Raw genomic sequence first — 15,132 nt, forward strand, 5'->3', positions numbered from 1 at the left:
CCATGACAAATACCAATTGTTTCCACCCGGCTTCTTCTGTGGATGAAAGGGATGTGGTTATTTCTCATCTGATGCCGTCAGCTGCCTGGCCGCAAGCATGGTACCATCTGACCGGCTGTGGCGGCCAGAGGGCTGTCCTCCCCCTGGCATCCCCACAAGAGCTGCACAAACACTACGCTTCAGCACGTTTTACTCTCTCCGAATTTCCCCCTTGGATCGGTATTTTGCAAGCGAACGCTTGGTGTGTCTCTGTTATTTATAGAAATTGTATAAGCCAGCGTGGTTTCTGAGGGCCCAACAGAGGGAGGAAAAAAAGGGTGAAGCTGAAACCGTGGGCAAAGCAAGAGTCACAACAGATTGGGGAATTGTAATGGGTCTCGCAAGCAGGAGCGAGATTAAAAAAAGAAAAGACTAAAAAGCCAAAACCAATATAGGTTCCTAAACTGTGCTTAGAAAATTTAAAAGCGTGAAACAAATGTATTCTTTGCCTCCCCCTGCACCCCCCAGAGGCCAGCTCAGCATCCAAGCTGGTGGGGATCAGAGCCGCGTCAGCCCACCCCTCCCCAGCCAGGGCACTCACTCAGCACCCACTGCGGCCACCCACCCTGCCGTGAGCTCTGGGACTCCCTGGAAATGGAGAAATTGGGTCTTTGTGGATCCAAATATAGCTAAGTAATTTTTCCTGCTTCTTTGAGGGCACGTTCCTTCATGCTGAGGGAGGGGCAGAAAAAACCCCATCTCCCTGTGACTCCGGACCTGAGGCTGGGGGTCTTCTTGAGCCTTGCGACGTGTGCATGTGTGTGTGGAGGGGGGCATCCAGCCCAGGTTCTGAAGATGTCACGGGCCCAGTCCCACGGCCAGGCCTCCACATCTCTCCCTGTCCAGCTTCCCTCCACGTGGGTTTATACGGGGTGAGTCCTGTCGTCGTGGGATTTCAGGCAGGAAGGGGCAGACGGAAAGAAATGTTCGAAATTCCCTTCTTGAGCTGGCCCAGTGCCGGACACACACGTGCTCAGCGTGTAGTGAATGGATGAATGGACACGGCACGCCTCCTTCTAGGTGGGGAGGCGTGGAGGTCTGAGTCCTGATTCCTAGAGAAGGTTCTGGTGCCAGCAGCCCTGTTCCTCTCGGTACAGCGAGTGAGTCGGACCCAGGTGCCAAGGTGTCTAAGTGGAGGCTCTTCAGACTTCGAAGAAAAAAAGATTACTTAGCATCTATATACTCATTTCTGGCACTTATTCTCTGATGGATATTTGAGGAAAAACCCTTCTGCTTATCAAATGGGACTTAGGGAGAAATCAGAAAGACACATTTGGGAGGTAACGAGAGGACCCTCCTGCCTGAGACAGGCCGCGCTTTAGAGACAGAAACATGAGCCCTGGGGCGCCGCCGGGTGGCCCTGTGATGCCCAGACCCTGTGATGCTCAGACCCCCTTGGGGAGGCGCTTGGCTCCCAGTGGCCGGTGGCCCCAGGGCACAGACTAGATTTGAAGTCCCTGTTTGGTGGGTTTCCTGAGATGGATTGGCAAGTGTTCATGTAGTTTAGTTAAAAACTATATGCCGTCTGAACTAGAAAACGTGAGGTCGTGTGAGATCTGTGCTCCGTAAGTAGCAGAGGGACAGATGGGTCCAGCTGTGGTCCCTGTTTGATGGACGTTGTCAAGTGGGCCTGCCCCGCCTGCCCCTCCCGGAATGGTCAGCCTCTGGTCATCCCGGAGCAGGATGCCCGTGGGGTCACGTGGGGGGAGAGGGACTTGGGAGGGAGGCAGGAAGGAGCCTGGCAGCGAGGCTCATCCCGGAAACGGAAGCCGCCTGCTGGACCTGAGCCCGCCCATCCAGGAAGTGCTGTTAAATGCCCAGGATGGATGCAGACAAGAAACCTCACACGTCCCCGCCACTACCACCACCTTCAGAGCCTGCCTGGCGTCTTAGTCTCTGTTACCAGTTCTCAGCTTTTGAAAAGTTTACCTTAAAACAGCTGTGAATCTCATTTGCTTCTAGCGTTTCTTCTCTCCTCTCTGACTTGCTGAACTCTGACTGACTGTATTTTACTTATTCACGTTCTTCCTTTGTGTTTTCCTCTGCCAGGTTCTATTCTATTTATTCTTCCGCACTTAGTTTCATATTTTTCTTTTCTTCTGCGTACATTATATAGTTCCTTTTACTAACCCCCCTCCCCAACTCCTTTACCTATTTCTGCCCTTCCCGCTTCTATCTAATGCTTGACTACCCCTCACCCCGTGCCCCCTTTGGTCCAGCCTTTGGCCGGTGCGTGTTGCTGTAATGGCATGAGGGAGCTGGGCCCACAGGATCTGTGGCCTCCTTTTCCCTGGAGCTCGGGGCCTCCGCCCCGTCCTACAGGGCCACAGCCTGGGAGGAGCCGGACGTCCAAGGAACCAGCTTGCCTGGCAGCCCTTCCGCAGGTGTCCTGGGGAATTCTGACTGCCCGTCGGCCGATGTCGGGACGTCGAGCCCAAGTGCAGCAGATCCGTGCTGAGAAGTTGGCTTTCTTGTTCTGGGGCATTCTTTTTTCAGGAGAATGGGAAGAACTTCCCTCCCTGGGCTGCCAGGGCTGTTCACGATGTCTGATGGGTCAGGCACACAAGTGTGTGCGGTCCGCCCCTTGCGGCCATAAAGGAAGCCCGCTGCCTCCCCGCAGACAACACCCTTATCCCGCACCTGTGACAGCCCTGTACCTGTGGCGGGCCCCTGGGAACCTCCTGTCTTCCCTCCCTGTGTTTCAGAAGGGGAACACGGCGCTGCACATCGCCGCCCTGGCGGGTCAGGACCAGGTGGTGCGGGAGCTCGTCAACTATGGTGCCAACGTCAACGCCCAGTCACAGGTGATGCTCAGGTCCCTGGCCCGTGAGGCTGCCCGTCCCCTTCACCCGGGTGGACGCGCTGTGTGGCCGAGTCCAAATGTATTCAAATGTCTCCAAGCACCTTCTTGCTTTTTCCTGCTTCACAGTGGACATTCTAAGCACGATGGGGCGGGTCATTGTGGACCCCGTCTCTGTTCCTTTAGCTGAATAATATATTTAGTTGTGGCTCATCTGTGTATGGGGGGGGACGTGAGGGGGGATGAGGAAGGGAGTGAAATTAGCGGGGGTGGGTGTGCAGAAGAGGCTGACCATGCTGGGAGGGGCAGAAGCAGACTCCCGGGGAGGATCACCCCACCTGGTGGTCTTTTGCAGTAACCCCGCTATGCCATTGCAGTGTCCGTGTGTTTTTATAGCTGGAGACACAGGTGGGGACGTTGCCACAAGGGCTGGGTGGAAACAGGATGCAGGGAGAGCTGTCCGCGAGTTTGGAGGATTTTGCATCGGTTTTAGCACCTGTCACTAACGTGGGTGAATTCCAATGGCTTTTTCTCTTGGCTTACAGAAAGGCTTTACACCCCTGTACATGGCAGCACAAGAGAATCACTTGGAGGTGGTTAAGTTTTTGCTGGAAAACGGAGCGAATCAGAATGTAGCCACAGAGGTAAGTACCTTGGGGACGCGGCCTCACGGCTGAATGTCTCTCGGGGGGAGGACACGGTCCCAGGGGAGCGTGTTCCTGGGACATGGCTCGGGATGCATCCTCTGCCGTGATCAACGTCCTGGGTGCTGTCGGACCCTGCAGGGGGGTAAGAGACAAAGTTATGTCCGTTGAGGGATGCCCAGACACGTGCCAGAGAAGTGACAGCAGGGGTGAGCCTGTCATTCCCACTGTGAGAAACACTGGAGGCCGGGCTGGGGTGGGGAGCGTGAGTGCACGTGTGTGTGTGTGTGTGTGTGTGTGTGTGTGTGTGTGCGTGCGCGCGCGTGTGTAGGTGACAGGTCTGCCTCGGACCTTAATGAGAAAGGCTCTTGCCAGGAACCCACGTACACTCTTGGACAAGTCACTCGACCCTGAGTTTTGTCACTGGTGAAATGATGAAATCGGACTAGGTGGAACCAAAGCTTCTCTTGACTCTTAGCATCAGATGACATCTGCTTTGCCAGTTCAGGGGGCCCTGTGCCCCTGGTACACACCGAGGAGATTAATAACAGTAGCTCACAATTGAAACCTCAGTGCCTGGTGTGGTTTCCAGCATTTGGTAGGCGTTCAGTAATATTTGTGAAATGAATGAAGGAACGATGGTCGGCCATCAGTTCACGGCACTGTCCTGACACCGGGTGACGGGGTGAGAAGGAGGCAAAGAGACCGGGCAGTAAAAGCTCTCATCAACACTCAGACTAGGAGCACGTCATAAAGGAAAAGTTAAATACGCGCCAAAGGGAAATTATTGGAGGTGCTGTGAGACGGCAGGGAACGAAAGCAGGGCCAAGAGCGGCGTCAGGGAGGAGGTGGCATCCAAGCCCAGCTTGCAGGCTGTGGAGGAGGGAGGTCCTCTCGGGCAGAGGGCAAGAGCCCTGAGCTCGAAAGCGCGTGTCCTGCCCCGAGGACCGAGCGGTCAGGACGGTCAGAGCAAATGGTCTCTCCTCTCCCCCCGGTCAGGACGGCTTCACCCCTCTGGCCGTGGCCCTGCAGCAGGGCCACGAGAACGTGGTGGCGCACCTCATCAACTACGGGACGAAGGGGAAGGTGCGCCTGCCGGCCCTGCACATCGCGGCCCGCAACGATGACACGCGGACGGCCGCGGTGCTGCTGCAGAACGACCCCAACCCCGACGTGCTTTCCAAGGTGAGGCGGCCGGCGGGGCCGGGATCATGCCGGGGCCCGGACCGGGGGCCCTCGGGGTCTCCACCGATGCCTGGCAGTTACCTGGAACGAGCCCAGACCACAGAAGCTCCGGCGTGCACCCCAAGCACCCGCCCCGCTGCGCCCGCCGTTCCACCAGCCATCCGAGCGCCACAGGGGACGCCCCCCTTTAAATCCCCGGGCAACGCCGAAGGACGCGTGCTCGGTGTGGCTCCTGGTCACCCAGAACAGCGTCCAAGTGGGGCAGGAGGGGCCTCTGGCCAGAGGAGGACTTTGCAGTCCATCCCCCCCACCCAGGTGGTGTTCTAGAAGTTTATTCCAGCTCTTTACCCAGCTTCCCCCCGGTTGGAGGGAGGGAGGGAAGGGTCCCCACATGGAGATGGGACCGGGGAGGGGCCTCCCAGGGGCCTGGACAGCCCGCCGTCTGCACACGCTGTCCGATGTTTTCACTACCTGTAAGTTTAGACTTAACGTCTAAACTTAACGTCTCCCTCCCGCTGGGAATGAACTTGCGCTGAGTCAGTCACACAGGCCCCTGCCCCACGGTCACGGGGTTCCGCCTGGAAAACCGCTGCCTGGATCGTTAGACGGGGTCGGGGGTTAGGAACAGAAGGATGACAAGGGACCCACCAAGGGTCAAAGGGCCACGCTGGCCACCCAGGGGCCACCGCACCCCTATAGGGGCTGAAACCGTCCCGAGGATTAAGGTCATGGACCCCATAACACTTCTCACTCATTCATTAAAATCTCTTCAGAAGTAACCGTTCAGAGGAACGGGCCCTGCCTGCAGGGTGGGAGGCGACCCTGGTCCATGGTTTGTCCACGTGAACCACGGAGACTGGGTGTCCCCAGAGGTAGCACCTCACTTTTGGATGTAACTTGCCGTGGGACATCTCTTGACCCCTTTCATCCGAATCTGCCTGCCGTGTGAGGTCGGCTGGTCCTGCCGGCTTTTCAGAACCCCAGGCTGATCCTCAGGTAGAAATGCCAGTATGTGGCCTGTGACGCCTTGTCCCCCTCTGTTGTGTGCCAGACGGGATTCACCCCCCTCCACATCGCAGCTCATTACGAGAACCTCAACGTGGCCCAGCTGCTCCTCAACCGGGGAGCCAGTGTCAACTTCACGCCCCAGGTGAGGCCCTTTGGTGAGGCCGCCCGTGCGTGCAGGGACGGGGGGAACCCAGTGCCCCCCTCTCGTGGCACCAAGGACATCCCCGCACTGCAGACATGCCTGCAGGCGAGACAGCCCTGGATGCGTTTCTAAGAAATTGCAGCCTGTGTTTTTGATTCTGGGGGACCAGGGCTCAGCCAGCTTGCTGTGATGAACCAAGAGGCTGGCGTGTCCTTAGAGGCTTTGAAATCTTTCTCAGGCGAGAAGAGTCCTAACAGTGGGCTCAGAGTGGCCACTTGCCTTGGGCTGGGGCAGGGCCACAGGGGAGCAGGGCACAGAGCAGCTGCCTCCCATACAAGGATGCACGCCCTGACCAGGCCCTTCCTCCCCTCCAGAACGGCATCACGCCGCTGCACATCGCTTCCCGCAGGGGAAACGTGATCATGGTGCGGCTTCTGCTGGACCGCGGCGCCCAGATAGAAACAAGGACCAAGGTGGGTGCCAGCAAGCTGCCCGGCAAGGCCAGGGGAGGGAGTGCTGCCTGCCAGGGCCCCACCCAGGTAGTGGGCTCCCCATGACCAGCTAGGGAAGGGCGTCCAGCCTCTAGAACAGCCCACAGGGGCAGCTGGAGACCAGAATGCGCCACCGAGCTGGTCCTTGAGGAAGCCTTCTCGTGCCTCTCCGGCTGGAATGATGCCACAGGTGCCTTCTCTCCAGCCACCTCTGATGGGTGCCTCTGGGGCTTTCTCTTTTTGACTGTCTTTTAAAGGATGAATTGACACCTCTCCACTGTGCAGCTCGGAATGGGCACCTGCGAATCTCAGAGATCCTGCTGGACCACGGGGCGCCCATCCAAGCCAAAACCAAGGTGCGAGCTTCCTTTCTGCGAGGAACATCTCTTAGGCAGGGCTCCAGGTCAGGCCGACCCGGGGCGAATCCCATTTCTGAGAAACAGAGATGTTAATTCTACTAACTCAGCCAGTGTGTGTGACGTTGACCCCAATGTCTGTCACACAGGAGGCACTCAGCTCTAATTATTATCTAGATCAAGGTTGGCACCCTTTCTCTCTAAAGGGCCAGATAGTAAATATTTTTAGGCTTTGCAGGCCCTGGTCAATGTCACAACAATTCAAGTCTACCACTGTTGTGGGGCAGCAGCCGTGGATAATGTGCAAACTAGCAGCCCTGTTCTAATAAAACTTTATTGCCAAGCACAGACAGCAGGCTGGGTTTGACCCATGGGCTGTCATTTGTCTGTACAGCTCTAGATCAGGCCTCATCTCTTTTACCCTGGCTCCAGAAAAGACAGGAACTAAGCACTCGGGGAGTCTTCAGAGCCTGGGCCGGACTGGATGATGTTGAAAAGAAAACAAAATGGATCTTCTCAAGGTCCTTTCTTTTGAGGCCCGACCCTCAGTTCTAATATGAGGTCTTGAGTCTTACTGGGGCTAAAGCTGTCAGACTACGTGTTGTTGCCTACACCGCCTCCAGGCCCGCTGCCTCGTTCTTGGGGTGAATTTAGAAGGTGGTCAGAACAGAGCAAGGCAGAAACCAGACCCACCCATGGTCACTCCCGAGGTTTTCTGTGCGCAGCTCCCTGTCATAAGATTCTACACCATGAAAGCAATTTATTCCCTGACCGAGGATCATGTGAGTGTTCAGTGGAGCTCTCTGAAATCTGGGTCATGTTCACGGCCCAGGCTGTCGTGTGTGTGTGTGTGTGTGTGTGTGTGTACATTTCCCCTTTTTATAAGGGCAGCAGTCATATTGGATTAAGGTCTACACCAGTGACCTCATCTTAACTAACTACATCTGCAATGATCCTATTTCCAAGTGAGGCCACATCGCGAGGTCCTGGGCTTTAGGACTTCAACATGTGAAGTTTGAGGGACACGGTTCAATTCAAACACTAACAATAGCCATCATGCAGCTTGACTGTGTTTCTCCCTCGCTGAAAATCCTTCTTTCTGTTGTCTCTTGCTAAAACCTAACGTCCCAGTTTCCTCGCTCAGGGGCTTTCATGATGCAGCTCCCGCCTGCCCCTGGAGTCCAGCTCTACGCCCGTGGCCTCCCGCGTGCTTACCTGCATGGAGCTCCCTGGGTCCCAGGGCAGCTCCCTCTGTGGCGCTGCACGCGCCATTCCCTTCTCGGGGATGCTCTTCCTGTGTCTTCTCCCCGGCGAGGTCCTAGCTCAGGGATCACCTCCCCGGGAAGCCTTCTCTCCCCATGTCCCCCCCGACCCCATCATGACTCCACCCTCCCCTGCTCCTCTGTGCTTTATCACGCCTTCCTGATGTCACCACACGGAGTGGCAACAACGTACCTCTTTCCCCATCTTTAACCTACTAGTCTGCCAGCTTCCTTGGCCTGGAATTCTGTCTGTTCTGTTTCCCCAGAGCTGATCCCATACCTGGTGCACTTTAATCACTTAATATTTGCTGAATTAATGTCTGAATGAATGAGTGAGTGAGTCTTCTCTGTCATTACTTTTTTGAAATAAATTGCTATTTAAGAAACAGTGAGGATCCTTAACAGTTTCTTAAAGTGATGTGCACTTGTCAGGGACAAAGAACGGAGGTTTTTAGATCCAAATTCCATTTTAGCATCATTCATTCGTTCAAGACCACATTGATTAAGGACCACTGTGTGTGTTTCATGCGTGCGTGGGGCGTGTAAGAGATACTAGGCACAGTCACTGATCTTAAGAAGCTTCTAAGGAAGGAGAGAAGATACATACACCTGAAAAGTTAATTATGAAAACCATTCGGCAAGTATATAAGTACGGTCCGAGTGAGGGGTGCAGATGAGAAAAGCCCACAGGAATCAAAGGTGGCCAGGGGAGGCTTCGTGGAAGAGGTGGGCCTGGCTAGAGCTGGCCTGGAGGATTTGGCGGGGTGAGAAGAAGGTTTGCAATCAGAGACCAGCAGGAACGCGGAGGCCGGAATGAACCAGGCTCACCCGGGAGCCACGTGGAGGCCCTGTGTAGGGAGGAGGTGGGAAGTGAGGTTGGAATCATTGCCTGCCTTGAATTTCCGTGTTCGTTTCCTTTGCGACTGGTTGTTTTCCCTCTTCACCAGAATGGCTTGTCCCCAATCCACATGGCGGCTCAGGGGGACCACCTCGACTGTGTCCGACTCCTACTGCAATACAATGCAGAGATAGACGACATCACGCTGGACCACCTGACCCCGCTCCATGTGGCCGCCCACTGCGGCCACCACAGGGTGGCCAAGGTCCTTTTGGATAAAGGGGCCAAACCAAACTCCAGAGCCCTGGTGAGTGGGAGGCTATCGGAGAAGGTGCCAGAGGGGCTAGGGCCAGAGCCGCATGGCTGAGCCCCCCAGGGAGGTACCCACTGGTGCCTGGAGCTGCCCTGGAGATTCAGGGCGGGGACAGTGTCGGGGTGGGAGGGGGGGCGCTGAGGCCCGTGGGGCGTGGCAGCGCACAGGCGGATGTGACCTTACTCCCTGCCGCATCCCACACATAATGACCGAGCCCCCGTAACAGGCTGCGGTCCGGGTGGGTTTGGGCCCAGGACACCTGACTCACAAGCAGTGCGTGCGGTAGGTATGCGGGAGATCACTCCTGTCCGTGCCCAGAGCTGAGGGATGGTGACTTCTAGCGACTGCCTGGGGTTTTGATCTGCTTTGGGGGTGAGTGAAATGGGCTCAGCTAAGCATCCTTCCTCTTCAGAGGGGCTCACAGTGGTCATGGTGCTTGAGCAGAGGTGAGTTCAGGCCTAAAGCAAATTCCCTCCTGGGACTGTGGTTCCTTTCGCTCGCCCCAGGCCAGGGACTCGCAGGGAAGTTGCTGGCGGGGCCGGAGCGCCGCACGGAACCTGCCCACACCCGCCATCTCCCCTGTGCCCATTCCCAGAGGAGGAGAATTTAGAAGGCCGGACAGCCTCCAGGCCGCAAGGATGGCTCGTTCATTCATTTATTCATTCATTTGTTCAGAAAGCTTTCACCGAGCAGTCCCCACTTGCCAGGCACTGCCTGGGGTAGTCGGGGTTTCTCAACCTCAGCACTACTGACATTTGGGGCCCGATACTCTTTGTTGTGGGGAGACTGACCCGTGAATAGATGTTTAGCAGCGTCCCTGGCCTCCGCCCACTAGGCGCTAATAGCACTCCTCCCCTCGTTGTGACAATCAAAAACGTCTCTAGACATCGCCAAGTGTCCCCGGGGCGGGGGATGGGTGGTGAGACAAAATCCCCTCTCCTCACATTGAGAGCCACTGCCCTAGGGGATAAAGCACTGAAAAAACAAGCAGACAGACAAAACCCAGCGAACAAACAGAAATCCCTGCCCTGGTGGGGTTTACATCCTAGCGTATCATGTTCGAGCAGGGCTGAGGTACAGAAATCCATTTGACTAGAAACGCACGGCGGTTTCAGGGAACGTGCTGTGCTTCACAGCAGTTCTCTTTGTTGTAAATTTCCCCTTAAGGAAACTTTAAACGGCAGGCGCTTTCAGTGCGTCCAAAAATATGACTTAATCTGGAAAAAGGGTTTACAGACAACGTATCCAGGACCTCGCCTGGTACAGTGAGAGCCGCCCGCCTCTTCCGTGATCCACAGTGATTGACGTTTAGGCTGGGCAGGGGCTGCCTTTTCATCAGCAGGGTGGTCTGGGTGGTCCTTGGGCTTGAGTGTGAGCCCCTGCTTGCCTGTCTCCCTCTGTGTGGGGCTGCAGAATGGCTTTACCCCCTTACACATCGCCTGCAAGAAGAACCATATCCGCGTCATGGAGTTGCTGCTGAAGACCGGGGCCTCCATCGATGCTGTCACTGAGGTAGGAGAAACTCCGCAGGCGAGTGGACAGTCTCCACGAGTCTTCTTCCAATAGCCATCTTGAGAGTTGTTCTTCGTGGCTGCGTGTGTGTGTGTGTGTGCGTGTGTGCGTGTGTGTGGCTGTGTGTGCTAGTCTAGAACTCTCAGAGGAATACATCAGGGGTCGCTAAGACCGGGAGCTGGTGTCAGATCTCAGGGAGCTGTCCAAGGTCAGATGCAAAATGTTTTGAGTTGTACATGTGGGTGGAATCACCCTGCAGTGGATTTTTTTTTCCCCTCCGGCCATTTTCCTGGAAGCAGACCCATTTCATAGAGCTCCCTTTCCTTGGAAGACTGTTCTGGAGCCCCTAGAGGCAGGAAAGCTTAAGATCCATCTGGCTGTGTCTCTGGAGGAGCGGGAAAGGCTCCCCCCCGTCTCACTCCTGTCTGGTCTGTTCCAGTCCGGCCTGACACCTCTCCACGTGGCCTCCTTCATGGGGCACCTGCCCATCGTGAAGAGCCTGGTGCAGCGGGAAGCATCGCCCAACGTCTCCAATGTGGTGAGTCCGTGGGGAGAGCAGGCCCTTCCTGTGGACGGAGGGCTCAGAGGCGAGCGTTTGCCAGCGATCCCAAGCTCTCCTCTCGAGGACAGAGGTAGAACTCTCAGAATAGCAGGGGCTTCGGACTTGGGGAGGAAGACTGTATGTACTGACGCTTTCCCAGTTAAACGTGTCACCCATCTGTAAGTCTTGGGGGTTTTATTTTGGACGATCATTTGGGAACTTCAGTGAGTGTTATCTGGGAATACATGTATGTTTTTAAACATTCCTTAGCTCTGGGGTTTACTTTTAAGTGTATCTTACACACACACACACACACATACACACACACATACACCGGGCATCAGCACACTAAAGGCTGAAGTTGCTTGCTGGGGTAACTCCACCTCTTGGATGAATGCCCGCCAAGCTACTCCAGGCTGCCACTGCGGAGCTCTGTGTGTGCCCTTTTGGAAACCCAGCAGGTGTTAACACTTCCATAATTTTGTTATCTTACAGAAAGTGGAGACCCCGCTACACATGGCAGCCAGAGCAGGGCACATGGAAGTGGCCAAATATTTGCTCCAGAACAAAGCCAAAGTCAATGCCAAGGCCAAGGTGAGTTCTGGAGATGCGAGGGATCCCAGACGGAAGCAATTCAAGCGCAGGAGGAGCCATCCTCCCTGATTGGAGACCAGGCTGCAGGGCTCGTGGCACTGAGATTCCTTGTCACACCTGCTTGGTTCTGCTTTGCAAGGGTTCTGAGAAGGCCAGAGATGTGTTGGCATCAACAAAAGGCCAAGAAACAGTATTGGGGGGGGGGGGGGCGGCTGAAAGGTTGCGTGTGGGTTACAGTCACAGTATCAGAAGAGAAGCAACTTTTTGAAGAAAGGGTTGCCGGTGAAAATCAAGATGCCCCCGCGATGTAAAAGGCATCTCTGAGGGACTGAGTGAGCAAAGGGTAAGAAGACCTGCTGAGTTTGCAATCTGGCTTTGGCCAGGATCAGGCTTTCCTACCACACAGACCACAGAGCCCCTGTTTAGTGTCAGGACTGTGGTTTGGGTTTGAGCCACGTGAGGGAGGCCCCCGGCTGGGCCCAGTAACACAGAGACCCTGCCCACTGACCCCCTCAGCTTCCAGAGGAAACTGGAAGGGGCGGGGGGCGGGAGCTGGGATGAAAAGTCACCTTTCCCCAGGTCTGACCCTCCCATCACCCCTGGCTTAGAGAAAACCAGGGTAGCCTTCAGACAGAAAGACAAGTGGACGCTTAGACAGGACTCAGGAGACAGTACGGTTCACCTCGTTTGATTGCCCTTCGCTTTAGTATGCTTTGCAGATAATATGTTTTTTAGAATTTGAAGTTTTGTGGCAACCCCGCGTTGTCAGGTGGACAGCATTTTTCTAGCAGTAAAGTATTTTTTAATTAAGGTAAGTGTATTTTTTAGACATAATCCTATTGCACACATAATGGAGTGTAATGGCATGTAAATAATTTTTATATGCACAGGGAAACCAAAAAGATTCATGTGACTCGCTTTACTGTGTTACCCAATTTATTGCGGTGGTCTGGAGCTGAGCCCACAGTGTCTCCGAGGTCTGCCTGTAAGAGCAACCACAATGTATAGTTTGTGCCAAACGTGGTGTGAAACATCTTATACACGCTGTCTGCTTGATCCTAACCATAGCCCTATGAGGTCAATACCATTATTCCCATTTTACAGATGGGAAGGCTGAGCCTTTGGGCAATTAAGTAGGAGTAACAACTAACTTGAAAGGTTGTTATAAGGATTAAATAATATAGAACATATTCGTTCCCATAACTCAGAGATTTGAATCTCAGCTCTTCCTCTTACTAGCTGTGTGGCCTTGAGAAAGTCACTTAACCTCTCTGGGCCTCACCTGCCTTCTTTATAAAATGAAGAGTTGGGTTAGGTAACCTTAGCGTTCCCTGTTCTTTGTTTTTGCTTTGGGTTCCAGGATGACCAGACCGCACTTCACTGTGCAGCTCGCATTGGCCACACAAACATGGTGAAGCTCCTGCTAGAAAATAACGCCAACCCCAACCTGGCCACCACCGCCGGGCACACCCCCCTGCACATCGCGGCCCGAGAGGGCCACGTGGAAACGGCTCTGGCCCTTCTGGAAAAGGAGGCGTCCCAGGCGTGCATGACCAAGGTACAGCATTCCTCCTCCCGTTCTCCAGAGCGGCAGGCTGGTCCCAGCTGGGCCTGGGGCAGGGGGGGGCGTTCCCACCTGGTCCTCTGTATCGCCTTGACTGTGCTGAGGGCTGCTGGGAGGAATGGACCCACAGGACTGGCCGCCACCTGTGAGCCGGATGTGTCCCGTCCTTCCCCAGGAAGGTGAACTGTAGTTTCTCATCCAGCCACCAGCCCTCGTCTGTTTATCATGGAATGGCTCAGGATCTGCTCTGGCCAGACCAGACAGGCTCTGGGATGCGAGAAGGCTGGCGGCCCAGCCCCTGCCCTCAGCTAGCTGGCTGTCAAATAACAGCACCAGTGGTTTTGACTCCGTCGCGAGGGGGGCAGGTGGCAGCCCCCTGGGCTCTGGGAGTCTCAGCGGGATCACACCATCTGTGCCCTTTATTCTACCGGCGTCTCCACGCCAGTCGGGGTGGGACACCTCCTTCGCCGCGGGCCCTTTCTCCAGGGAGGATGGCGGGCCTCCCCACGGTTCCGACGGCCTGTGTTTCTCCTCAGAAAGGATTTACCCCTCTCCACGTGGCGGCCAAGTACGGGAAGGTGCGCGTGGCACAGCTGCTGCTGGAGCGTGGCGCGCACCCAGACGCCGCCGGGAAGGTGAGCCTGACCTTCCCTCCCGCCGGGGTGCAGCCGGGGCCGAGGGGCAGCTGCGCCCGGTGGTCGTCTCCGCCTGAGCCCACTGCGTCCCCCTTGCGAATGGGCAGCCGTCCAGGAAGAATGGCCTCTGGGGAGACAGATCTTTCTGACAGAGACCTTGCCCTGCTAGAAAGACCCGGTGGCCCCTCTGAGCGAGGGTGCTGCACTGCCCCATCAGCCCCTAGGACCCCCAGGAATGAGGAGGTGACTCCCAGGACTGAGGAGGAGGTGACCCCCAGGAGTGAGGAGGTGGTCCCCCAGGACTGAGGAGGAGGTGACCCCCAGGACTGAGGAGGTGACCCCCCAGGACTGAGGAGGAGGTGGTCCCCAGGACTGAGGAGGAGGTGACCCCCAGGAATGAGGAGGTGACCCCCAGGACTGAGGAGGTGACCCCCCAGGACTGAGGAGGAGGTGGTCCCCAGGACTGAGGAGGAGGTGACCCCCAGGAATGAGGAGGTGACCCCCAGGAGTGAGGAGGTGACCCCCAGGACTGAGGAGGAGGTGACCCCCAGGAGTGAGGAGGTGACCCCCAGGAGTGAGGAGGTGACCCCCAGGACTGAGGAGGAGGTGACCCCCAGGAGTGAGGAGGTGACCCCCAGGACTGAGGAGGTGACCCCCAGGACTGAGGAGGAGGTGACCCCCAGGAGTGAGGAGGTGACCCCCAGGACTGAGGAGGAGGTGGTCCCCAGGACTGAGGAGGAGGTGACCCCCAGGAATGAGGAGGTGACCCCCAGGAGTGAGGAGGTGACCCCCAGGACTGAGGAGGAGGTGACCCCCAGGAGTGAGGAGGTGACCCCCAGGAGTGAGGAGGTGACCCCCAGGACTGAGGAGGTGACCCCCAGGAGTGAGGAGGTGACCCCCAGGACTGAGGAGGTGACCCCCAGGAATGAGGAGGTGACCCCCAGGACTGAGGAGGAGGTGACCCCCAGGAATGAGGAGGAGGTGACCCCCAGGACTGAGGAGGAGGTGACCCCCAGGACTGAGGAGGTGACCCCCAGGAGTGAGGAGGTGACCCCCAGGAGTGAGGAGGTGACCCCCAGGACTGAGGAGGTGACCCCCCAGGACTGAGGAGGTGACCCCCCAGGACTGAGGCGGTGACCCCAGGAATGAGGCGGTGACCCCCAGGACTGAGGAGGTGGCCCCCCAGGAATGAGGAGGTGACCCCCAGG

The 15,132-nt window shown here is 56.3% G+C and overlaps 1 protein-coding gene across 10 annotated transcripts in view; it reads left to right on the top strand.

The window, feature by feature from the left end:
• ANK1 (ankyrin 1) overlaps nt 1–15,132 on the top strand; it is a 209,891-nt gene that overhangs the window by 137,302 nt on the left and 57,457 nt on the right. For all 10 annotated transcript variants that reach the window (XR_009006492.1, XR_009006488.1, XR_009006489.1 and 7 more), the window contains exons 4-15: nt 2,745–2,843; nt 3,385–3,483; nt 4,483–4,668; nt 5,720–5,818; nt 6,193–6,291; nt 6,567–6,665; nt 8,875–9,072; nt 10,492–10,590; nt 11,030–11,128; nt 11,627–11,725; nt 13,086–13,283; nt 13,826–13,924. Coding sequence is in view for 5 of the 10 variants with exons in the window: in XM_057537205.1 (XP_057393188.1) it covers nt 2,745–2,843; nt 3,385–3,483; nt 4,483–4,668; nt 5,720–5,818; nt 6,193–6,291; nt 6,567–6,665; nt 8,875–9,072; nt 10,492–10,590; nt 11,030–11,128; nt 11,627–11,725; nt 13,086–13,283; nt 13,826–13,924 (1,473 nt within the window). In the remaining 5 variants the exon portion in view is untranslated. The remainder of the gene's footprint in view (nt 1–2,744; nt 2,844–3,384; nt 3,484–4,482; nt 4,669–5,719; nt 5,819–6,192; nt 6,292–6,566; nt 6,666–8,874; nt 9,073–10,491; nt 10,591–11,029; nt 11,129–11,626; nt 11,726–13,085; nt 13,284–13,825; nt 13,925–15,132) is intronic.

Source organism: Balaenoptera acutorostrata, chromosome 21, assembly GCF_949987535.1.
Source record: "Balaenoptera acutorostrata chromosome 21, mBalAcu1.1, whole genome shotgun sequence".
In the NCBI taxonomy this organism is placed as follows: Eukaryota; Metazoa; Chordata; class Mammalia; order Artiodactyla; family Balaenopteridae; genus Balaenoptera; species Balaenoptera acutorostrata.